This window comes from Sarcophilus harrisii, chromosome 4, assembly GCF_902635505.1.
Source record: "Sarcophilus harrisii chromosome 4, mSarHar1.11, whole genome shotgun sequence".
Classification (NCBI taxonomy): domain Eukaryota; kingdom Metazoa; phylum Chordata; class Mammalia; order Dasyuromorphia; family Dasyuridae; genus Sarcophilus; species Sarcophilus harrisii.
In genome coordinates, this window is record NC_045429.1 from 357,329,031 (window position 1) to 357,353,974 (window position 24,944).

Genomic DNA, 24,944 nt, shown 5'->3' on the forward strand with positions numbered 1-24,944 from the left:
TCAATATTCTAAGGTTCTAGAATGTCACTTAAAAAAGAATTCCCTTTGCCACTTTACCTAGTTTCCAAGGTCAGGGGCTAGGGAGAGAGAGAGTTATATTCCTTAATTCTTTCTCACTGGACCCTATTGGGAATCAAGGAGAAAAAGGGGACGCACACATACTTAACTATAAAAGGAAAGGAAAGTCAAAGAGGTAGGATGATTTTCCCTTTTCCCCAACAGAACTCAAAATGAGGTCACAGAAGAGGCAGTTAGGGATGAGAAGAGATTTTCAAAGCATTTAGAGTAAGTATCATCATGGGAGGTAAACTGAGTCAAGCCAAGGAAACTGGCCTGAAAAAACAGAAAAAGAAACCACCCAATACCAGTAAGTCACCTCAATGACACTCTCCCCTTCTTCCTCTCCTGATACTGTCTACTAATGTCCCCTCAACCCCTGCCCCTTTTCCTTGGTGTTCTCTCAGCCCCTGTGTCTGGGTGCTTACACTTTTACCTACAGCATCTCTAGCTGTTTTATTGGACACATCCAACCAAAGAAAAGTTACTGGTTGTGTACTTTAGCTGACATGTCCGTGAGAAAAATGAGGGGGCATTTTAGCAAAACATTCCTTCATAGCTGTGACTCGATTCCTGAGTTGGATGCTGCCTGTTCCCTGTGCCCGGTTTGTATGGAGAAAGCCAGGAGAGTTTCCTGTCACTTCATTCCTACTGGGAGCTGGCACTGGAGGGCTCCTAGCTGTGGGTAAGTAGGTCACAGAACTACAGAATCCAAGAATCTGGGAGCTGGAAGTGACCTAAGTTTCCCTCTAGTCCAGCACATAACAAAAGGCCTTCCTACTATAATATATCTGATAAATGATCATCCACTTCAAGGCCTCGAACAAGAGGGAAACTTACCACTTCAATCAATTCTACTTTTCACTGATTGTTAGGAAGTTCTTTCCTGACATCAAGCTTAAATTGAATACTTTGCAACTGCTACCCTTTATTTCTATTTATGCCCTCGGCCCTTTACACAGCAGCCTTTCAAATATTTAGAGACAGCTAGAGTCTCTGGGTCTTCCGTTCTCCAGATGCCTTCTGTCCAGTTGTTTCTACCTATCCTTTTATGTCATGAACTAAAGGCTCTTCATCTTGGATGTCTTCTAAACATTCTCCAAGTTCTCAATTTCCTTCTTAAAACATCCCTAAACCTCTTCCTCATCCCACTAGGGGTTATTTATAAGCAGAGGAGAAGGATTAAGTAAACAGCAGACAGGGCTGGTTTCCTTTGAATGTTGACCCTCTGATTCTCAGGTCTCACCCATATTTTGCTGACCCCCATAAACCTCTATGAAGAGCAGAAGATAATGTTGACATACGGCATAGTCGGTGAGTGCAAAAAAGACAGGGTCTGGAAGGGCCCATGTCATGACAGCAGTGCCCAAAGCAGCAAATCTGCACTTAGCCATGAGTATCCTTCCTGAGTCAAAACCTCCTCTAGTGTGTGATCCAGGGCATCCAGATGTCCAAAGACAGAAGGCCATAGGGGAACTCCCAATGTGATAAGAGTGACAGAACACCTCTGCCTAAAACACAGTGGAACGCTGGAAGAAGGGCAGACTCATGGGCGGACAATTGATTGAGCTGGATAAGTGATAGCAATGATGGTGGTGGTAGTAGTAGTAGGGACAGCATTTAAGGTTAACATTTAAGTGCTTTCACTTTACACATGTTAGCTTATCTGATCCTCAAAACGATTTTGCTAGGCTCTTGTTCAGTTGTGTCTGCCTCTTCATTTGGGATTTTCTTGGGAAAAATACTGGAGTGGTTTGCTGTTTCCCTCTCCAGTTCATTTAATAGATGAGGAAACAGAGCAAACAGGGTTAAGTAAATTGCCCAAGATCATACAGCTAGTAAGTTTCTGAAGTAGGATTTGAAATCAGGTGGTTTTGTCTGAAATCCACCCCATGACACCTCTGGGGTGGGAGAAAGAAATAATGAGGGAAAGGTTCTTAGGCAATGAGAATGGAGAACAGTTTTGTGAACAAGGAATCAAGCAGGGAAGAGAGGAGGAAGAGGTATGCCTTGGGGAAGACAGACTACAGAAATGAGTGTATGAGGTCTAGCTTCTCCTGCCTGGGATAGAAAACATAAATTGGAGGTCCTAATGGAGTAGAATTTCATGAGAGAAATGTGTAGCCAGAAGAAGCAGCCTTCCAGCATTTGGGGTGGATTCTATGTGGAGGAATTAATCAGAGCATATGGCTTTACCCAGGATGGAAGTGATCCATATGTCAGAGAGAATGTCCATATCCATGAGTCTGTGGATCTGTTGATTATGCTCCTTTGTGCCTAGAAGTGTGCTCTACATTAAAGAAGGTATAGAAAACTCCTCCCCTATTTCAGTGCTAGGTCAGATCAGGGAGAGCTCTTAGCAGGTTGAAATAGCCAAGGAACAAAACCAGGAGCAGGTTGGCAAAGCTCAGGAGGTGTCTTGTAGATGGTCCAACAGATATTTGTCACCCTCCCTGACTCTATTCTCTTCTCTACTCTCTGGGCAGGCCTGGGAGCCCTGGGCTGGGGCACTTCCTCCTATATACGTTGCACCAGCATTCTGCTGGTCCCCAAAATGCTGGGCAAAGAGGGAAGGCTACTGATGCTTGGCTATGTACTGGCTGCTATCTATGAAGGTGAGTGCCAGAAATTCTGATGGGATGTGCGCTCAGGCAGTGGACAGTAACTGGGAGGGCATTCAATGGGAGAAAGATGGAATGATAATAGCGTTAGCATCCCTTAATTTTCTAAAATTTACAAAGAAAAAAATAAAATTTTACAAAACATTTCAGAAATATTATTTCATTTTATCCTTACAACAATCTGCTGTTATTACTCCCATCTTACGGATGAAGAAACTGAGGTAACCAGACAGCCAGAAATTATTGACTTACCCAGAGTAACTTAGCTAGCATGCTTCTGAGACAGGATTTGGGCATCCAGATTCCAAGTCATGGATGCTCTCTACTGTATCTCCTAACTGTGTAAAGAAGTCATCAGGATCATAGAATCTTAGATATTAGAGCTGTAAGGCATATTATGGGTCTTTGAATCCAAACCGCTCACTTCACAAGGGAGGAAAATGAGAGCATGAGAGATTTGGCCAGGGTCACATTTCTGACGAGATTTGAAGAAAGGCAAAGTATATTGTACCCCCAGAGTCAAGTAATCTGGGTGCTGAGGCAGGGGTCAAGGTTGTAGCTAGCTGAAGTAAGAATTCTAGCCCCTCTCCTTCTGCCCCTTTCCTCTTTCAGGGCCTGTGGCCAATCTGCGGCACAACTTGAATGAAGTGGTGTTATCTCTGGGCTGTACGGTAGAACTGCAGATCAACCATACTCGAATGGCCTGGAGAGTCTCCACTTCTCCTCTGAGGACTGTGTTCAAGGACCTTCTGGTCAGGGGACCAGAGGCACAGAGCTGGGAAGGGTGGGATGTAGGAGGGCTGGGAATCCTGGGAGAGAGAGCATTTGTAAGCCTAAGGGGTTATAAAGTTTAGGAGATGGGGGATCTGGAAGACTTAAGATGGGCCTATGGAACTGAAGCATTATAGAGTTGGACAGTGATGTGGTGCAATGGATAGAGGGCTGGGTCTGATATCAAGAAGACTGGAGCTCAAATCCACTTTCACTCTGGATTACCCTACCAGATGTGTTATCCCAGACAAATTGTCACTTAATCCTGTTTGCCTCAGTTATCTCATCTGTAAAACGAGCTGGAGAAGGAAATGGAAAACCACTCCCATAGATCTGCAAATATATATATATATATACACATACACACACAGAGAGAGGCAAGTTGTGTCAGTTAGACACAATTGGAAAAAAAAAAAAAAAAACAACCCTCAACAATGACAGAGTTGAGATCCTGGGAATCTGGAAACCTGAGCAAATAGGAAGTTAGGGCTTTAGAAATAGAGGGATTTCAGAATTGGAAGGAGTTGGGAGAATAGTATAGAAAAGATATAAGGAAATAAAACCCTTGAAGGTAAGGGCTGTTTGGTTTTCTGTCCCTAATACTTGGTACTACAGATGGCACATGATAATTATTTAATATGTAAATGCTTGTTGAATTGACCTAATTGACTGTTGAGGAATTGGGAGGCTGAAGGTATCTCCCAAAGTAGGAAGGGTCAGGGGAGGTTAGAAGGACTGGGAACTCTGCAGCTGGAGACTGGAGATAGAAAAAACAAGAGAGGTTTTTTTGTTTGTTTGTTTTGTTTTGTTTTGGGGGGGAGGGGCGTGGGTGATGGTGGAATTAGGGGAAAGGAATGATGGAATCCCATCAGTGGAACTTGGGACTGGAACTTTCTGGGAGCTTCAGGCCTAAGATGGGAAGACTGGAGGTCAGAAGGGAGGTCAGAAGAGCTTGAGAACTCTTAGAGGGTTGAGGACTAGAGGGACAAGTAGCTGAGTCAGGCCCCTAGGAGTCTGGGGAAGGAGGTGAAGGTTCTCTGTGTAAAGGTTAGGAGAGGAAGGTGTTTGGAGGCAAGGGGAGCAGGAGTGGAGAACTTAAAATTCTGAATATTCCCTTCCTCAGTCTCACCTCTGTTTTCCCCACTCCCAGAGTAAAAAGGAAGAGCTGAAATTGGAGTCACAAAATATCTCAAACTCCTTTAAAGAACTGGATGCCCAAATAAAGAGTACTGAGGGCTACGACTCAGAGGCATCCGGGGAACCAAACAACGAGGACACTGAGGTCCAAAGAGTATCTAAAGCAATGAACCTCTTCTCCACTCAGAAGCTCTATGAAATCAAGACCAAGCTCCGTTGTCATTGTGAGTGGGGAGGCCAGAATGGGCCGGTGCTGGTCTCCAATCCTAATGGAAGGAGATAATGGGCTGAGCTTTGGATGGTGGCTGAGGGTCTGGGGGCATTGTCCATCCTGGGGGAAGCTGTAGATTCGAGGGAGGAGATGAGGGTGGGGATGGGGGCCTGGGTTTGTATTAGAGACCCAGACAATCTCTGAAATACGCCTTCCCTCCTCCACCCCTTTCAACCCTTTCCTCCAGATATTGTGGAGGCAGCCATTCGAAGATGCCATCAATGGTTCGATCATAAGCATAGCCAGTGCATGCAAACCATCAAAGTCCCACTCTTTAACCACCTCCTGTGCCTCCCCATGATGTTCAAGTTCTTGTGCAGTATTGCTAAGGGTTAGGACAATCAGTGCAAAGGAGGGGGTCACCAGGGCATGGGGCCAGAAGGGTAACAGCCAGGAATGGGTTTGTGGGACCCCTGGGAAGTCTGTATATGTGTGGGGGGGGTGATGATGGTGGTAGTGATGTTGAGGGTAAAAAGGGATGGGGGGCAGGATCTCATCCATTCCAACCTCCTCCCTAAAGCATGATTGCCAATTATATAATCCTCCCTAACTGGTCATCCAGACCCTGATATTTGTCTGAAGGCTAGAAAGGAGGGCGAGCGAGCTGAGGGCAGAGAATGAGGGGAGACGTGCAACAGCAGAGCCCAGTGTGGAAGGTAGCTCCCCTGACTTATTTTTCCCATGCATTGCTTCTTCTCCTCATCAGTAATGAGCCCCTGGTGCCAGAAGCGAATTCCGGTGGAAGGCAACTTTGGCCAGACCTATGATTCACTCAACCAGTCCATGCAAGGGATGAAAGGGGAGTTCTCTGCCCAGATAAATATCAAGGTAGTTGTTGAAGAGTGAAAAGAGATCAGCCTGGTGAGGAGCGTGAGGGGTAATGGAGGAGGAAAAGGGAGGTAGAGTGAGTGATGTGACCTGGTGGGAATGAGACACGGGAACAGATAGACAAGATAGGTAAGAGTAGGAATGATAATAATAATTATAATAACTGGCCTTTATCTATGAGGCAGCTGAGTGGCAGCCTAGTGGATAAAGTACCTGGCTGGGAGTCAGGAAGGCTCATGTTCCTGAGTTCAAATCCAGACCTAGACACTTATTAGTTGTATGACCGTGGGCAAATCACTTAACCCTGTTTGTCTGTTTCCTCATCTGTAAAATGACCCGAAGAAGGAAAGCTGTCAAGAAAACCCCAAATAGAGTCATGAAGAATCAGACAAAAGCATTTATCTAGTGCTTTAAGGTTTACAACACACTTTATAAATATTTAATTTAATCCTCACAAGAACCCTAGGAGGTGAATGCTGCTATCATCCCCATTTACAGATAAGGAAACTGAGAGAGGTTTAGTGAATCGCCAGAGTTACACAGCTGGCAAGTGTCTCAGGCCTTCCTGAGTCCAGACCCATCACTATGCCCAGCTATCTCAAGGAATAACATTCAAAGGAATGGAGGGACTAGGGGTCATCTCAGGCTGGACCAATTTGTCTTTTACTCCTCAGTCTCTTCAATCCTCCCTTTCTATCCTAGAAAGAGAAGCAAACAGCCCTGTTGGGCATCAATGTGAGCAAGGCTCAGCTGAGGGAGGAAGTGCGGGACTATGTTGAGTATCAAGTGTCCAAGCTGGATGGAGCCTTGGGGCTGCTTCGGATCCTGCTTTCCTGCACGTTCCTGTTGGTTTTCCAGGCGTGAGCCAATCATCATCCATAGTATAATCATCCCATGCACCAGAACTCCTCACTTGTGCACAATCTTCTCTCTCCTCCTGGTCCCGTCACACCCACAACCTCCTGGGTGCAGAGGTCCTGTGACCTCAGGGAGGGAATTGGGGAGGTACGTGCAGGATTGTGCGTGTTGGGAGACCTGCATTAGACAATCCAAAGCCAATGGACTGTCTCAAGGTCTCCCACCACCCCGCAGAGGGTCACAGAACCATGAGATCTTGCGGCTGAGAGAGATCTCAGGGACCATTAAATCTCATTCTCTCATTTTACCACAACAGAGATCAGAAACCTAGAGAGGGGAATCCATAATTTCCTATGGGTCACACAGCTCCTGAGCAACAGATCAGGAAGGGAGAACTCAGATCTTCTGAATTCTATTCTAGCAGTCATGGAATCATTTAATCATTGATCTTTAGAGCTCAAAGGGAAATTGAAATCATCTACTGACCAATCTCCTCATTTTATTGAGGCTTATAAAGGCTCCTTGGCTTGTTCAAGGTCATGAATCTAAGTAGGAAACTCAGAAGTCAACTCCTGGTATTCTAAGTCTGAATTCCAGTCATTTTCCTACTATGGCAAACTGCCTCTACTTGATGGCACCGAAAGCCACCTTTATTCCTTATTTTGGATGCTGGCCACATTTCCATTTACTTAAAAAAAAAAAAAATAATCCTTGGAATCATCTTTTGTCTTGATTCTGTTTCATCTGTAATGTCCAAATCCTGCTTTCATTTCCTCTTGAATGATGACTGGTCAGCAATTTTCCCTCCATTTGGACCAAAGTCCTGGGCTCTTCACCAAGGCACCACACCCACCTGGAAGCAAGCTGTTCCTGGGAGATTGCTTTGGGCTTCTCCCTCCACCCACCTCACTCCTTTCAAAGACCTTTGAAATCTCTGACCTTCAACTCTCACTGTTCCCCTCTTGGACACTACTCTTCACCCTTAAGTATTGTGGGTGCTGTGTGGGGGTGTTTGGGATGTTAGTTCTTAGGGTTAGCTCCCTAACCATAGGAATGGCTCCTTTAGAGAAAAATTTGAAACACATGGTTTTGCAAAGATGAAAAAATATCTTTGCATGTATTTGGAAAAATAAAATACTATAAAAATTTAGAAAGAAAAAGTTGGTGGTGCAGGTGGAATAGTTCTATGGATATGTTTAGCTAGAATCTAGGAAGGCGAGCAATCTAGAGAAAGATCAGAGTGAGAGCATAGCTTTGGAATTCAATTACCTTAAAGAGATAACTGAAAAAATGAGAGAAAATGAGATCCCCCAAGGAGAACGAGAGAGAAGGGTGAAAAGGGCTTCACTTTGGAAAAAGTTAGGAAACAGCTGGAAAAAGGAAGCAAGGGAGGAGATGAGTTATTCTCTGAACTGCAGGGCCTTCTCTTACACGGACAATTATTGCCAAGACATCCGTTTTGACAACATCTACATCAGTACCTACTTCCACCAGATTGATCGTAGAAGAAAGAAGCTGGTGAGCAGATACTGCCCAATGGTCAGGCTTAAACACGATCCAGGGACCCTAGAAACCTCCAGAAATCTTTCTGTGTGCTCTGGGATGGTTTCTATGTGGGTGGGGATGGATTTAGAGGGCTAAAACATCCCCTGATGCCCCTTGGTGTTGCTCTGTAGGGCAGAAGGAGTCTCTTGCCTCTCCGAAAAGCTGAGAGGGCCACCGTCATTTTCCCCTGCAAGCCGACTATTCAGACAACTGAGATGAAAAATGTGGTGAGGAGGGCACTGCCAGATCCAGGCACCTCCAGGCCTAGGCAGAGAAGGGGGGAATCTTGTCTGTAGCTGGTGGGTGCCATAGGCCCCCAGAGGGATAGGAGGGATAGAGGAGCAACTGAAGGTTCGGGCCTTCAATCACTGGTCTTCAAGGCTGAGAGAGTCAAAGTCCTGGGTTCTGATCTTGGTGCTCCTCCAGACCTGGCAAGCCCTTTGGCGGTCTTCACAGCCATGTAATCTTGTAGTTTCGGGAGTTGCTGGAATCCCTGCCAGTGCTGATGCTGTTGCTGATTCTGTGTCTGTTGGACTGGGCCTTCTATACCATCTTTGACACCATCCGCAATCACTCCTTCCTACAATACACCTTCAGCAGTAAGCCCTCTTCCCCCTCTCCCACTCCTTGGAAACTTGAGCCTGATAACCCTAGGGTGTCTTTACTGGCTCCTCACTCTTTTTTCTTTTTTTTTTTCCATGAGGCAATTGGAGTTAAGTGATTTTCCCAGGGTCACACAGCCAGGAAGTGTTAAGTGTCTGAGGCCAGATTTGAACTCAAGTCCTCCTGACTTCAGGGCTGGACCACCTAGCTGCCCCACTCCTCACTCTTTTGACCAAAATATTCCTACTCTAGGAAACCCAGCAACCTTCTCTTGCCCTATCCCCACTTCTCTCCACCCCACAGTGTTAAGCAGCACAGCTCCTAGAAGCACAGATAACTTTGCCCTCCTCACAGGTACTCTCAAACATTGATTCTTTTCTCCCTTTACCCTAATCCTACTCCCAGGTAGTCACCATCTGGAAGTGAAGGTAGGGGGAGATACCATGTTGGCCAAGCTCCTAAGAAAAACGATTGGGGCCTTAAACACATCCTCTGACATTCTGATAGAGTCGAGCAACACAGGTGAGTGGGTAGAGGAGCGCTTAGGCCAAAGTTAGGCTGGAAAGTATTGTGAGGGCTGGAATCTGAAATAACTGAGGAAACAAAGGCTGGAGCTTCTGAGCCTATCGATTTACTACCATTGCATACCAGTTGCATAACAAATCAGGACCAAGTCCCTCAACTTTGGCACTAGACCATGAATACAGGGAGAGAAAATTTTATTGCATTAAAAATAATAAATCAAAAAGACCAATTAATTTTTTAAAAAATGGTTAACCAGGCTACAGAATTAGGTAATCTGATTTCTAATTGAAGGAAAAATTATGGGCTTTCTGAGTTAGGGAAAAGAGCAAACAGATGCAATTTCCTGAAACTAGAAAATAGAAGTGTACCACAACCCCCAAGTATCTGTATTCAATCAAAGGGAAACAGAACTAATTGATCAGTACAGGCCATTTTTCAGATAAGACACCTGGGTTGCTTGAGATATATAATTATGAGAAACCTCTTTGCCTCAATCTTCAGATCTAACTGAGTTTCTGATCAGCATAATCTAGATCCTTACCTAAGCATCTCTTAGCAACTGGTAGAGGTGGTCCAGCTTTCTAGTCACGCAGGGCTAGGTTCAAACAATGCACAGTTTTTTCACAGTTCCCATAATTGAATAAGGTTTTTCTCACAAGATAGAAATTGGACTAGACTCATAATTGAATAGAAAGGGAGCTTATAGTTAGTTCCAAATTTGAGTCACAAGATTGGAGTCAATGTGATTCACTAAATTTCCACACTTCCTTTACTGAGTTTAAAGAGCAACAACCGAGTAGTTTACAGGAAAGAAAATAGGATATCAACATGACCAGCTCCAGGATCTTGGTTCTAGTAAGTACGGGATCAAGATCCCTCTCTCCTTTCTCAAATTGGGTGAAGTAGGAATAAGACTACAGAGCTGGTTGGAATCCTATCTGTATTCTAGGGAAAGCCTTCTCTGTGGGGCTGTTTTCTCCTCTAAAAAAGTGAGGGGCCTGAACTCTATGGCCCCTAAGGTACCTTCTAGATCTAGGCCTACAATTCTGTTTTTCTTCTGGGAAAGGATGTAAATACTGTTTCAAAAGCTATCCTTTTGGCAGGGCTTTTGGAAGGACTAATTCTTCTAGGTAAACTTTTATATCCTGGACTCCTGCTCCTACAGCTTGCTTACCCAAGCCCATAGGCATGAACTCCCAAGACTATATGAAGGTCTTTTTGCCTGCTGGCCTGCTGGTGCTACTCTGCCTGACACAGGCCTACAGTTATCGACTCCGAAGGGTCATTGCAGCCTTCTACTTCCCCAAGGTGACCAGGGCCCCCAGTTCTTAAGCCTTAGACCCTCACTTCCCTAGCTTGTCACAGACTTGAACCCCTTTCCTTGAAGGCCTCAAAATGTATCTCTCCAGTTTTGAGCATACCCCAAGATGGTGGGAAGCAGTACCTCTCCAGCACTCTAGGACAGAGGCTAAGGATGATCTTGGCTTCCTGAAACTGTGAGTTGTGGGGGAGACCCAAGCTACTTTCATCTCTCATTCACAGAGAGAGAAGAAGCGAATCCTATTTTTCTATAATGAGCTCCTGAAGAAAAGGCTGGTCTTCACCAAACTTCGGAGGACCATCATCATGCAGAGGGCTCAAAGGCAGGGGAGGCCTGTGAGTCCACAACTTCCATTTTCTTCCCTCCTCCCTGGGTGGGGCTGCAAGGACCAGGATTGTATAAGGGAGGATTCTTACTTCCCATGTTTCAGCAAGCATCAGCAAATATACCACAGGATTTAGAACTAGGAGGGACCCTTAGAAATCACCTGCTCCAGTCTCATATTTTACAGGAGAGGAAAGAGGAAGTCATTTATCCATGTTCATAAAAGGAAGCAAGTATCAGAACCCAAATTTGAATCCAGGTCTTCTGATTCCCCATGGAATATTTGTTCTGGTACATTAGCACTGAAAATTAGAGATACAAAAGAAGCCTGACAGTCCAACTTCCTCTTTCTTCCCACACTCCCTACTGTCCCTTCTTCTAGGAGTATGCAGTTTAATGAAAGGGAATGAGAAGGCACAGGACATATGGTAGCTTGGCAGAAAAGATACTGAACTGGAGTCAGCAAAACCTGAGTTCAACTCCTGCTTTAGACACAATAGCTCTGTTCTTACCCTGCACAGATCACTTGAATCTCTCTCACTTCCCAGTTTCCTCATCTGTAAAATGAGAACACCCATCTCAAAAGAGTGTTGTGAGAATCAAAGGAGCCAGATGCAGCAGCTGAGGACTATTATCCCCTCACCCAGGGCTATGACGTTTCTTTATTTAAAGGCCCACAAAACAAAGTTTTTGTTTTTACTATAGTCCGGCCTCCAACAGTCTGAAGGACGGTGAACTGGCCCCCTATTTAAAAAGTTGGAGGCCCCCTATGGTAACTTTTTAGCCACTTTTAATCTCCATATGAAAGTTGATGTGATTCAAGAGACTTTTACTCAGGACTTATTGGCTCTTATTAAGCCCCAATTAAACTCAGTCCATAAGTCTAAGTGCTGTGCTAGTGCTGAGGAAACAGCCCTGCCCTAGAGGAGTTCACATTCTAACATGGAAAACATAAGGAAATAATTAGGCCCATAGTTGATAGAAGCAGAGTAGGTGGGAGATTATTTTAGGGCAGCTAGGTGGCACCATAGTGCACAGGATGCGGGCTGAAGTCAGGAAAGCTCAGCTTCCAGAATTCAAATCTGGCCTCAGACATTTATGAGCTGTGTGATCCTGGGCAAGTCACCTAACCCTGTTTGCCTGTTTTTCATCTGTAAAATGGGCGAGAGAAGGAAATGACAACCCCCCCAGTATCTTTGCCAAGAAAACTCCAGGGGAGGGAACCACAAAAAGCTGGACATGATTGAAACAATAAAATCTCAGAGAAGTTGAGATTTGAACTTCATCCCTAAGGAAGCCAGAAAAACTAAGCCATAAAAGTAGAGCATTTTAGGCCTGGGGGACACAGTTCAAAGGCTTGAAGACAGGATGCGGAGTACGCCAAACATAAGACTTTGTATGTGATTCCTGGAGAACTAGGGAGAAAAGAGGAACTGAAATTCGGTCAGGCCTACATTTTAGGAAATTCATTTTGGCAGCTAAGCAGAGGATGGATTAGAGTGGGGAGAGATCGGAAGCAAGGAGCTAATTAGAATGCTCTTGCCACTGTCTACCCGAAAGGAATAGATGGCCTGAACTGGAATAGTGACTTCTTGAGTGCTAAGAAGGGAATAAGCATGCATGCATACACCTGTGCACACAGGTGTATATTATTTGTGTGCTTGCGTGTGTGCATGTGCACACATTAGAGATGACACAAAACCAGAAATGACAAGATTTGACTATGTGTAGAAGACATGAGTCAAGCTAAAGTTAGAATGACAAAGGCATTGCCTCCAAACCTTGAGGACACTCATAGTTAGCTGAATATGACATGGAGACAGAGAAGGGCAGTCAGAGAGATAGAGATAGGAGAACCTGGACAGAAGTGTCACAAAAACTTAGAGAAGGAAGATAAGCATGTATTAAGCACACACCAGGTGCCGAACACTGTGCCCACTGTGTGGGCATACAAAGAAAGGCCAAAAAAAATCCCTAAAGGAACTCACAATCGAATAGGGGAAACAATATGAAAATAACTACATATAAATGACATATACAGGACAAAGCGTCAGATACCACAAAGAGGTCAAGGATGAGGAGGATTTTATTTTATTTGTTTTTTAAATACATATTAAAACACATTTTAATACACTGAAAAATCAGAATAAAAGAGAAAAACCAAGAGAGAAAAGAAAATCAGAAAAAAGAAGTGAACATAGCATGTGTTCTATTTAGCAATTAAAGAGATCCTTGATTCCTTTGGAGAGAGCTGGATAGATAAAACTTCAGTTTGACAAAGTGATTCACAAATACCTTCCCATTTTGCCCTCGCAACAACCCTGAGAGTTAGGTGCTATTAATATTCCCGTGCTACAGATGAGGAAACTGAGGCTGCCTAAGGTAAGGTAACTTGCTCAGGGTCATACAGAAAGTCTTTGAGGCTGGATTTTCATTTGACCACTAATGAAGTGTGTAAGGTGAGGAGTGGAGATTAGCACTAGATTTGCAAGTGTCATTGTCCCCAGGGGAGGAAAAAGGCTGAGAGACTGGAAAACATTAGCGCGTGTTCACGGCTGGAAAGTGTGGGAAGTAGAATTCAAACCCAGATCTCAGTGATTCCTATCCGCCACTTCACAAGGGGGCTCTGTCCCTTTCCTGTGAGAGTCAGCCATCCGAGGGCAATGAGCAGCCGCTCTTTATCTCCTTGACAGCGCCACCGTCTGGTGGACTTGTGTTACCGCCGCTGCCCTCTCTTGCGGCACCTCCTGCGCAGGCGCTGCGTGGTGTGCCGGGCCTCCGAGACGTCCGAGTCCTACGTCTGTCCGACCCCGGACTGCGGGGCTGTCTACTGTGCCTCGTGCTGGACAGACATGGGGGAGAAGTGCCCGGCGTGCACTCCGCGCGACGAGCTCTCCTCCTCGGCTTACAGCAACAGTTCAGACGACGCCACCTATGCGGACTGAGGGGGAATTGGGCAGGAAGAGACGCGCGCCTTCGTGCGCGTCCTCATTCCCCACGTGCCCGGCCCTGCCCCGCCTTCTCTCCCAAACCCCTCTCAGTAAAACTGCCTAATTGCAAAGCGGGTCTGGTCAAATCGAGGACAGGGGAAGGGCTCCCCAAGGCGCCGCCTAACCGGTCCCGATCCCTTGGGGCTCTCTGGCTAGCCCCGCCCGCGCTGGAGCGGGCTGGGCCGGGTTGGGGAGCCACCGTGGCGAGGGGGGGACGCGGTGGGAAGCCCAGTCCCACGGGATTAGGGACACCTGGGCCGGGCGAAAGGAGCGGTTGTCTCCCGAGCCGGTCCGACCGGGAGCCACTCTGGGTCACGCCCCCGGGATCGCCCACTGTGGGGATGGGCCGGGAAGCCGGGGCCTGCAACCTGGCGTAGGAGGTGGGGCTAAGGCGGGATCTGGGCGGGGTCTCAGCTAGGGGTAGGGGCCTTAGCGGGAGTCAGAGCTGGGAGCCTGGCTCCAGGGGGCGGAACCGAGTTTGGAGGCGGGGTCTCGGTTGAGTCTAGGAGCTGGACCGCGTCCTGAAGGGGCGGGGCTAGGTTCGTGGGCGTGGCTCAGGCTGGGGTCAGAGCTGGGAGTGCGGCCGACGGGGTGGGGCCAAATCCGGGGGCGGGGCCGGGCCTGGGAGAGGCGCTGGGCGGCCTCGGCCGGGAGATCTCCGCAGAGCCGGCGCCTTTGCCGCCACAGCCGCCGCCGCAGCTTCGCTGCCCAGCACCTGCTGCCCTCGCCCGGCCCCGGGCACCGCTGCCATGCGGCTGGCGCTGCTCTGGGCACTAGGGCTCCTGGGCGCCGGGAGTCCCATGCCCTCGGGGCCCCTCTTGGACACAGGTGAGCTCAGACTCGGGGCGACGGAGCCCGGAGGTGGGGGTGCTAAGGAGAAGAGGGAGTCAGCTCCCAGCAGGAGTCTAGCGCATCCTGCATCCCTTGCCCTGGAGGGCCGGGACCGGGCAGGGCGGGACATTGACACGCAGCTGGGAGCTCAGCGGGGGGGAGGGAGAGCGAGGGGTGACAGCAGCCTCCAAAGGCCGATTCTGATGGAGGTGTCCCCAGATTCCTGCTCCACCCCCACCCCGACTGGGCCACCGAGAGATGGCCCCTGGAGCGGGCACAGACTCCGTGCATCCCAGTCCCGTCCTGTCTGGGACCGCAAGTCATCAGTCACCTACCACCCTCCGCGAGGCACGCGTCCCGCCCTTCCCACTAGGGACAGGGTGGCCTTGCTGCCCCGCACCAGGGTCACTTGGGCCGGGACTGTCCGCGGGCGGGGGGCTTTCGCGCTCCGGGCCGAGGGAGCGGGCATCCAGGGGTCAGAATGTGTGCCACCCAAGTTTGGGAACCAGGAGGGGGAGCCGCCGCAGGAGCGTGGAGGGAGACTTATCGGCTTTCCCAACTTTCACTTCCTACTCGGTGTCTTGGACTGGGCTTGGGTGGGGGGAGACGACCGAGGGGGTGGAGTGTCCGGAGGAGAGAGGTCCATTGTGTACGGGGGTGTGTGAGGAGGAAACCAAGACTGGCTTCGTCGGGCGTGCCTGCTGTGGGCACGAGGGGGTGTTTGGGGAGGAGGTGGGAGTGTTTGTTCTGCCGCCGAGAGATGGGTGTTTCCTTCCAAGATGCCACGGGGGGGAGGGGAGGTGGGCACCAGGCCACCCGGGTGGCTGCGGACCATTGCCTGGGAGAAGGGGGAGGGGCCTGCTTGACTCAATGAGAGAGTTCCTTCTAGGGAAGGGGGATGGGACTATGGAAATTAGGAGGGGAAGGTGCCGAGAAGGGGGAGAAAACTTTGTGAGGAGGTAATAGAGAGGAAGAGATGATGGAGAGAGGTCCAGTCTACTTTTTGTACGTCCCAACGTGCATTGGAAGTCCCCCTGCCCTAAACAAGGAAGGTCCTCAGAAAGAAGCAAGTTGAGTATCCAGCTATAGGGAATAGAACACCAGTAGTCCCCCAAACCTTAGGATCTAGGACTTTCTTTGCTTCACACTGGGAAGGACCATTTGTTGTTTCAGGTCAAATGGGGGAGCAACTCCCACTGTCAGAGGGACTTCCTAGAGGATACCCAGAGCCCCAGGTTCTTTTGGGCAACCTCACCCTCGATCTCTCAGAAGCACTTCAGGTAAAATGTGCCTCTGTTCTCATCTTCTTCTCCCTGACCTTGGGAGTAGTTGTGTTATGCTAGCCTGTATTCCTTCTCGGTGCAGATAGTATAATGGATTTTTTCCTATCAGGTTTACATCAGGAGACTTTTGCATGTGAATCCCTGATTTGACTCTTATTAGCTGTGTGATCTTAAACAATTCACTTAACCTCTAAAAGCCTCAGTTTCCCCATCTGGGAAAGAAAGATAAAATTATACTGCTTACCTCATAGCTGTTAGAAGGAAAACACTTTGCGAAGCTGAAATTTATTTTTGCCTGCCCCCTACGAAATTTCCTTACTGAATCCTTTATATCTTCCCTAGTGACCAGTTTCATTTAAGGATACTTTTATGTACCTCCCCTCCACTAATGAAACATCTGTTTGCTTGCTCCCCCCACCCCAACCCTAAAACTTTGTGTCTATTAGAAGAATTCTAACTCAACCTAATGTTCTTCTCATCCACTGGGAACCCTCACGTTCCCATCGTAGATGGGGTTGTTCAAGACTCTGAAGGAAACTTAGAGAGGAGGGGCTTCTCACTGCATCCCCCACCCCAAAGCTGAGTCAGAGGAAGGGCTGGGGCCGGGAGTGGGTCCTCCTTACCATTTCCTCTTTGGGCAGGAAGCCGAGAAGGGGGCGGCTAAGATACCTCCTTTGACCCCCATGTGCCCCCCCTAAACAATGATCCCGGCCAGGTGGAGCTTCCTGATCTTTCCCTTGAGACTTCCCTACCCCCATCCTCATGATCTAACCTTCAGGATTCCCCTGAGAGCCGAGTCTTTCTGGCTTTTGGAAGGTTGGTAAGCAGAGCAAGGAGTGCTAGGTGGGTGATAGTATCTTCCTCTACAGGACAGGCTCCCCCAGAAATTACAGATCAAACTAGAACTGGAGGGTAAGAACCACATCTTGGAGCTGCAACAGAATGGGTGAGTGCATCAGAGAGTCACATAAAGGCAGTGCTCCTGGGGTTTAGCACTGCAAAGGATGAGAGTTCCCTGACCCACGGTTGTCTTTACATCATTATAGCCATTAGCAGATGAGGCAGTCCCTCCTGACCAGAAGATGCTGTTGACTCTGTCCCTTTCCTTACTTTGTTCTCTAGGGAGCTGGTCCCAGACACCCCAACTCTTGTGTGGTACCAGCCTGATGGCACCCAGGTGGTAAATGAGGGGAACACTCTGGTGAGTTAGACCTAATGGGTCAGGGTTCATTGACTATTCAAGGAGTGAGTGGATCTCTTTGGTTAAATTTCCCTGAGAGAGAAGTGGGATGAGGTGCCTTATCTGGGTTGAAAGGTAGATTTTTGTTAGCACTGTTAAGACCCTTCTCTCAGATACTCATTAAATTTGGTTTTCTCTTGCAGGAGAATTGTTGCTACCAGGGGATTGTACAGGATCACCCTAACTCCTGGGTCTCTGTTTGCACTTGCTCTGGACTCAGGTAGAAAGTGGCAGATGTGGGGAAATAGGGCAAGTGGGCTTGAGGAGCAGATGTCCCATCCTGAATTCCTACTTTTCTCCCTAGAGGGCTGCTTGTCCTCTCCCCAGAGAAAATATATACCTTAGATCCCAGGCCAGGGGGATTCACTCATATCTCCAAAGTAGAAGATATTCACCTGACAGGAGGCACCTGTGCCCTGAACCCAGGACCCCATTCGTTCATCCAAGCACAGTCAGAGCTCAAACTGGGCCTGCATAGTCTCTATCGGGTAAGATTTAAATAGAAATGATATTCTGCCCGTCTTCCTCACACGTTGCGTATTTAAGTACTTATCAAATTGAAGTGGCCATCACTGACCCTTCTTTTTGTCTCCTCCCAGAGTAAACGGGATGTAGTGTCAGAGACAAAGTTTGTGGAGTTGGTGATTGTAGCTGACCACAAGGAGGCCCAGAGATACCCAGACCTGCACCAGCTGCAGACCCGAATGCTAGAAGTGGCTAACCAGGTGGACGCGGTGAGTTTCCAAGGAGGGTGGCAGGGAGAGCATGGGAGCTGCTCTGCCCGAGCACAGACTATCAGGCAGGGCCTGATTCTTCTTCCCAACTAGTTTTTTAGGTTCCTGAATGTGCGTGTGGCACTGGTGGGCGTGGAGGTCTGGAGCCAGGAGGACCTGATCTCAGTGGACGGAGATGCGGGTGTCACGCTGGAAAACTTCCTCCGCTGGCGTCAGACAGACCTGCTCCCTCGACTGCCGCATGACAGTGCCCAGCTGGTCACGTAAGGGCCCTTCTCCTCTGGCCGTTGTTCTGACCACACCCTTATCAGGATGTGGCTGCTTGAGGCCCTTGGAGGGTCCCAACCTTTGGCTCCCTTACTCCCCTTAGGACCAGCCTATTCCTGAACTCTGCAGTGGGCATGGCAGTACAGAACTCCATCTGCTCCCCAGCCCTTTCAGGGGGTGTGAATGTGGTAAGTTTTCCTGAATCTCTTCTCTGTCCTTTGAACCCCCACCCATACCCCCGACTATTCAATTCAGTCAATTTAGTGCCTTTGACTGAAAATAAGATACTGTACAAAGAGAACTGATTCTGCATCACAGGACCTGTGTTCAAATCTTCCCTCTGTTATACACCAGACTGCCCTTAGACAAATGATCTCATTTTGGGGGGCCTTAATTTCCTCATCTGTGAAATGAGAAGGTTGGCAAACTAGAATCCATCTGTTTTTTTGTATAGAAGTAAGTTTTTTTTTTCATTTTAAAATAAAGTTTTATTATATTTAAAAATGTAATACCATAGCTCATGATTTTACAAAAACAGCCTGTAGGCCACAGGTCATAATGATAAAAAATAGTAACAGCTAACTATATCAATATATAGTGCTCCCTATATGCCAAGCACTGTGCTTGTAGGTTTGAGCCTCACAATAACCCTGGAAGTAGGTACTATTCCTGGAAGTAGGTACCTCCCCCCCACCACCATTTTACAAATAAGAAAGCCGAGGCACACAGGTTAAATGACTTGCCCAGGATCCCACAACTAGTACCTGAAGTCATATTTGAATTTGGATCTTCCTGACACCCAGCCTAGCACTCTATCCACTGGGCCACCTAGCTGCTGCCCCAGTAGTTTGCTGAAGCTTGGACTAGATAGTCTGTTAGATCCCTTTTGGCTCTGGATATATGTATATCCTCTGTACCCTCTGATGTGGGCCCAGTCTGGATATAAGGGAAGTATAAGATCCTGTCTTCATGACATTTGGGAAACCAAAAAGAAAATAGAAAGATGTAGGGGACAGATCACAGCATCAAGTCAGAAGTCCTGACTTAAGGGGAGCCAATATGACCTTGGGCCAGAGCTTTCCCTTTATTGGGCACTATTTCCCTCATTTTTAAAGAGGTCTGTGTTTGACCAACTGATCTCTAATGCCTTCCAACTTTAATTATTATATATTATTTTTAACATAAACAGATGTTAATGTAATGTACCAGTACTGACATTCTGTGGTCTAAGATCCCTTCCAGCCCAAACCCACAATGAACTGGTGAGACAGTAAAGGGAAAACGAGAACATCCTGTATAGGATGGCTTCAAGAAGGAGCTAGTTTCTCTCCCAAAGGCTTCCTTCCGCGTCCAAGTGGACAATGAATCAAAATTCCAGAGTGGCCCCCTCTTACCTCCTTCCCTTGAGTTTTGCGTTCACCTATCCACCCTGACTCCTTCTTCCCCTAGGACCACTCAGTGAGCATCCTGGGTGTAGCATCCACCATGGCCCATGAGCTGGGGCACAGCCTGGGCCTGGCACATGATCCCCCAGGAGGCAACTGCCCATGCCCAGGCCAGCCTCCCGCCAAGAGCTGTATCATGGAGGCTGCCACAGCGTGAGTGACACCCTGCTCTTCACACCGGGGAGTGAGGAAGAGCCCTGGGTTGGGGGGACAAGGGGAAAGGGCTCCCTTTCACCTTGGTCCCCTTTTCCCTTCACCCTCAGGTTCCTGCCTGGTCTGAGTTTTAGCAGCTGCAGCAGAGAAGCTTTGGAGAAGGCGCTTTTGAGGGGAGCAGGGGGCTGCCTCTTTTCTCGGCCTGCTCAGCTGGCCCCTCGCCCCCCTCGATGCGGGAATTTATTTGTAGAGCCTGGCGAGCAGTGTGACTGTGGTTTCTGGGAGGTGAGGGGCTTCCACCTTTCCTTCTCTCCCTGGGACTCCCCCATTGCTGCTCCTTGTCCCCAGACTCTCGGAGGGCTGTCTCAATGCTCTGGAACTTGTCTCCCCTGAACCCTGAGCCCTCTCCCCCACAATTTCAGGTTTACTTCTCCATCTTCCTCATCCGCGCTCTCTTTCCTACCCCCCACCTTGCCTCTCTGTTTCTTTCTGTTCCACACACCCAGGAATGTTCTGATCCCTGCTGTAATGCCTCCAGCTGCCAGCTGATGCCCGGGGCTCAATGTGCTTCCGACGGTCTCTGCTGCCAAGATTGCCAGGTTTGGGCCTACGGCTGGCAGAGGAGAGTGCTGGGAGTGTAACGGGGGGGGTAGTGATGGTCCTCACGACATGATAGAGAAATGGCATCAGAACAGAAGGGTCTCCTCTGACTGGCGCCCTCTTTCCCTGCAGCTACGCCCAGCAGGATGGCTATGCCGCCCAGTGCGGGGGGACTGTGACCTGCCTGAATTTTGCTCAGGGGATAGTGCCCAGTGTCCCTCAGATGTCAGCCTAGGGGATGGTGAGCCCTGCGCAGGGGGCAAAGCTGTCTGTGCTGCTGGGCACTGTGCCTCTTATGTTGCTCAGTGCCAGGCACTCTGGGGTCCTGGTGCCCGCTCTGCAGCTCCTGCCTGTCTCCAAGCTGCCAACACACGAGGAGATGGCTTTGGGAACTGTGGGAAACTGTACAATGGTACTTATGTGCCATGTGCTCCTCGGTGAGTGAGTACCTCCCACCCCAACCCCGGCCCTTGCTCCCTCCCCCATCTTTCTGACCCCTTGCCTTTCAGCCACCCCTTCCCCCTCCCCCCCTATGATTCCAGTTCCTTCCCTTCCCCTGACTCTCTAGCCCATCCCTCATAGAGATGCCAACTGTGGGCAACTCCAGTGCCAAGGTGGTAGTGTCCACCCTCTGTTGGGCACTGCTCAGGAGACACTCACAGAGACCATTGAGGCCAATGGAACACACCAGACCTGCCGATGGACACACCTAGACCTGGGTAGCGATGTGGCCCAGCCCTTTCTGGCTCTGACGGGCACTGCTTGTGCCCCTGGCTGGGTGAGTGAGCCAGACATCCCTGTGGGCATAAGATCCAATGACCTTCGAAACCCCTCTCAATGCTGAGATTCTGTGAAATGTTAAAGGGCTGTCTCCTCCATCCATTGCAGGTCTGCATTGACCAGCGGTGCCAGCCAGTGGCACTTCTGGGGGCAGAGGAGTGTCGGAGCAAATGCCATGGGCATGGGGTGAGCAGAGGGGAGGGTGGCTGCTCCCCAGAGCAGACTGGGGAAAACTGAAGGGGACTGGGGAGGTGCTATGCTGGTTCTCTAGCTCTGTGCACTCTGTTCTTACAAATCCTCTTTTCTTGACCTCCACAAAACTCCTGATGTTTGGACATTTTTATGTTTGCTAAAGCTGGAATAACATTGGGGAAAATGCTTCCTAAGGGCCCCTCCTCCCTGAAGCACCTTTAGAGGCAGCCGGGAAGAGCTGAGTTCAAAACCTATCTCAGACACTTATTAGCTGTGTAACCCTGGGCACCATCTCTCAGTTTCCTCTACTCTAAAATGGGGCAATAATAGCACCCACTTCTTAGGGTTCTGGTGTGAGGATCAAGTGACCTAAAATTTGTAAAGTGCCTGCCACATGGAAGGGTTTAATATGTGCTTAACTCCTTCCTCCCTTTGCTTTCCTCTTCAGGTTTGCAATAGCAATGGACATTGCCACTGTGACCAGGGCTGGGCGCCTCCAGATTGCTCAAAGGAAGGCTTTGGGGGCAGTGTGGACAGTGGGGCCCTGGGCCAGCAGCCCAAAGGTATTCAGTGGGAATGAGGGTGCAAAAGGGCAACATGTCTGAAAGAGACTGATCCCGACCTAGATTTGAGATCTCCAGGTTATCAGAGCAAGGAGAGACCTTAAGGATCTTCCAGAGTGAGACCTAGGAAGACTAAGGATGCCCCTGGCTAGTTAGCAGTGGCCACTCCCACTGCCATCCCCTTTTTCTGACCTGTTGACCTCTATCTCCATTCCTCTTCCTGGCTCTGGCTCTATGTCCCACAGCAAATGGCGGCCTGACCACAGGACTGCTCCTCAGCCTCCTCCTTCTGGCCCTGCTGATGCTTCTCGGAGCCTGCTACTGGCACCGGACCCATCTCCGCCGCAGACTCTGCCAGTTTAAGGGGACCAGTTCCCAGTATAGGTATGGGACCCATGGATCCCTAAGGGCACTAGCTCTGAGTCTTCACCCCTGCCCCTGACCCTGTGCCACCAAAACCTCTTCTCCTTCCCCTTCCCACACTGACCCGACTCCCACCCCCTCCAGGGATACCGCAGAGGCCCAGGTTCGATTTCTCCACGGGGGTGTCTGTGCCAATGGGTACAGGTAAGCAGGGCCCTTCCCTCACACCCAGCCTAAGTGGGCCCTGTCTCAGACTGCTCCTCTCCATCTTTCCAATGGGATGTTGCCTCCACACCCCTCCTTGATCTCCACAGATTTCACAAAGGGCGGACCCTCTCTCGTGATTGTTTCTGGGTAGATAATACTTGCTTCCCCTTCAACTACCCCAGGCCGTCCCCATCTGGCCCCCCTGAACGTCCAGGTCCACCTCAGAGGGCTCAGGACACAGAACTCCAGCTGCTGTCCAGCGCCAAGGTGAGCTCTGGGGCTTTGTGGAGGGGAGGGGTGGGGAGACCAACCCACTTAGCCCCAGTCCAGCTGAGCTGCCCTCCCTGCCATGGCCCCAGTGGGGTTCTTAGTGCCTGTTTCAGCAGGTTCTGGATGGCCTGAGAGTGGCTGACCCTGTCCCGAGGCCCAATTGCCGGCTCCAATGAGGTTGAGTCAAATCCTACCTGGGGTGGGAAACCTAAGATGGGTGACCAGTGGAAGTGTTGTTTAGCACAGCTCATTAATTGAGATGAGGGTGTTGTGCCTGCTACTCACTGGCACTTCAGGGATGCCATCCTGGATCTGGAGGCCCAGATGCCCTCTGGCTGCAAGATTGGGTAAAAGGGATCGGCGCTCCTCGGGACCCCCGTGCACAGCCCAACCTTGGAGGGACTGGCAAGTGCTCCTGCATCCGGGGTGCACTGGAGGCGATACTCCTTAGTGACCATGTGCGGTGGGGGACTGGTTTGCATGCCCACAGCCTGGCACGCCCCACTTGTGAATGCGGCTGAGTAATTGCATGATGCCCCTGCTCTCCTCAGCCCCCGGCTGCCCCCACCTTCAATATCTCTGACTCTAACTCTGACCCACCCTCCCCCACCACTGTTCTCTCCTTCCGCCCCCTTCTTTGTCTCTCTCTGTGCTCCTTCTGCTTCTCCTGATCTTTCCGCAGTCTGGCGCTCTTGGTCACCCTGACCCCCCCTCCCGGCCGCTCCCGCCGGACCCTGTGCCCAAAAGACTCCAGGTAAATCTGAGCAGAGGGACCAAGGGATTTAGTGAGCCCAGCTTCTGCCCACCTCCATGAGGGTCATGACTGAGCAAGAAGGCACCTATCCCTGCCCTCCCCGCTGTGCTTCTGGGTGGGCAAGGGCACCCTTCTGTGCCCCTTAAGGCAGTGGAGAGTAATTTCTGATTTGGTTCGTATCTCCACCTGGTGGTATGCTGTGGTACCACAGCCTACCTGCCGTCCAATGACTTCCTTACATCCCCGCCTTTCTCCTTCTCCCATGACTCGAGCCCCTGAAATCCCTAGAGCCAAACTGTGCCCGCATGCACTCTCACCCCTGCGCATGTCCCCAAACTGGCCGAAAGCTGCACGTTGGCACAGAACCCCATCGAAGGCAGTGTCCCACCCCCATCACCCGGCATGCCCACTTCCCCACTGGCTTCCTCCTCACTGGCACCGCTCTCTCTGTCCAGGCTGCACTGACCGACCGACCCAACCCCCCCACCCGCCCGCTACCCGCCGACCCGGTGGTGAGGAGCCCACAGGTAACGGTGTGGGGGCGGGCAGAGCCCCTCCCCCTCCCGGGCGCCGCACTGGTGGCCTGTAGCAATGGCTGCCGGAGCGAGGTGCTCCTGGTGCCCCTTGGGCACAGTTCCAGGCCCTTCCCTAGCGGAGGTACCCCCTCAGGAGGTACCGCTGGCAGAAATAGGTTTGTTCGGGGATGGTGGGTGACCTCTTGGGGCCATTCCTCTGATAAATCCTGCCTTCTCTCCGTCAGTCTCAGGGGCCTGCTAAACCCCCGCCTCCAAGGAAGCCGCTGCCCTCCTACGCCCAGGGACGGCACCCCTCAGGTGAAGGGCCGGCTGAAGAGAGCTCGGTGCCCCTGGTCGTCCCCTCTAGGTAGGTGAGGGCAGGGGTTGGGAATGGGGAGGAAGAAAAAGTCCCTTTGGTGGCGAGGTGTACACATTTCCCCTTTTTTCTTCTGCCCCGTCTCCTTTATCTCAAGACCTGCACCCCCGCCCCCTGCGGCCTCTGGGGCTGCTCTACGCGTCTGACTTCATCCCGGGACAGTGATCTCACATTGGAGAAGTCACCGTGGGCCCCCGTTTCCCCAACATCGGACCCGAGGAGCCTGTGAGAGGGAAGCCTGCCCACCCTCTGCTAGGACTCCGAAGGCTCGAGTCCAGAAGCGGAGGAGCGGCATTCTTATGGCACTATTGGGGTTCCTGAAGGCGAAGCCCGAGACGGAAGCCCGCACTGACTCTGGGATGGGGGAGGCGGGGAGAGGGTCTAGGTGTGGGGGGGGGGAGGGGGAGTGGGCCCGGTGCTGCTGGGCTCAGCCGCAATAAACTGCGACCTGCCTCCGAGCCTCCGTCTGCTCTGAGAAGCTTGGGTCCATCCCCTCTGCTGTCCCGCGAGGGGGACTTAG

General features: G+C 50.0%; 2 protein-coding genes across 7 annotated transcripts; both read left to right on the forward strand.

Moving 5' to 3' along the window:
• The first annotated feature begins 57 nt into the window (after positions 1-57).
• On the forward strand, positions 58-14,231 carry DCST1 (DC-STAMP domain containing 1). The gene is made up of 16 exons (XM_031966691.1): positions 58-367; positions 617-742; positions 1,297-1,371; positions 2,544-2,672; positions 3,291-3,430; positions 4,600-4,810; positions 5,045-5,188; positions 5,564-5,685; positions 6,388-6,545; positions 7,962-8,061; positions 8,220-8,315; positions 8,561-8,687; positions 9,097-9,213; positions 10,382-10,524; positions 10,759-10,872; positions 13,555-14,231. Exons 1-16 carry the CDS (start codon positions 298-300, stop codon positions 13,804-13,806), a joined length of 2,124 nt encoding a protein of 707 aa, XP_031822551.1. The 5' UTR covers positions 58-297; the 3' UTR covers positions 13,807-14,231.
• A 208-nt stretch (positions 14,232-14,439) lies between these two features.
• On the forward strand, positions 14,440-24,805 carry ADAM15 (ADAM metallopeptidase domain 15). 6 transcript variants are annotated; one of them, XM_012548178.3, is made up of 23 exons: positions 14,441-14,679; positions 15,856-15,962; positions 16,835-16,911; positions 17,088-17,166; positions 17,349-17,425; positions 17,510-17,693; positions 17,805-17,939; positions 18,033-18,202; positions 18,310-18,394; positions 19,656-19,804; positions 19,915-20,089; positions 20,311-20,403; positions 20,537-20,841; positions 20,987-21,182; positions 21,293-21,370; positions 21,825-21,939; positions 22,185-22,323; positions 22,447-22,506; positions 22,692-22,776; positions 23,462-23,533; positions 23,989-24,060; positions 24,294-24,415; positions 24,522-24,804. In XM_012548178.3, exons 1-23 carry the CDS (start codon positions 14,601-14,603, stop codon positions 24,568-24,570), a joined length of 2,703 nt encoding a protein of 900 aa, XP_012403632.1. In that variant the 5' UTR covers positions 14,441-14,600; the 3' UTR covers positions 24,571-24,804. The 6 variants fall into 6 exon arrangements, with proteins under 6 accessions (XP_031822554.1, XP_012403632.1, XP_023358035.1 ...); XM_023502267.2 differs by lacking the exon at positions 22,447-22,506 and having other exon boundaries at positions 22,617-22,776; positions 24,522-24,805; XM_031966692.1 differs by lacking the exons at positions 22,447-22,506; positions 23,989-24,060 and having other exon boundaries at positions 22,617-22,776; positions 24,522-24,805.
• Positions 24,806-24,944: the final 139 nt, after the last annotated feature.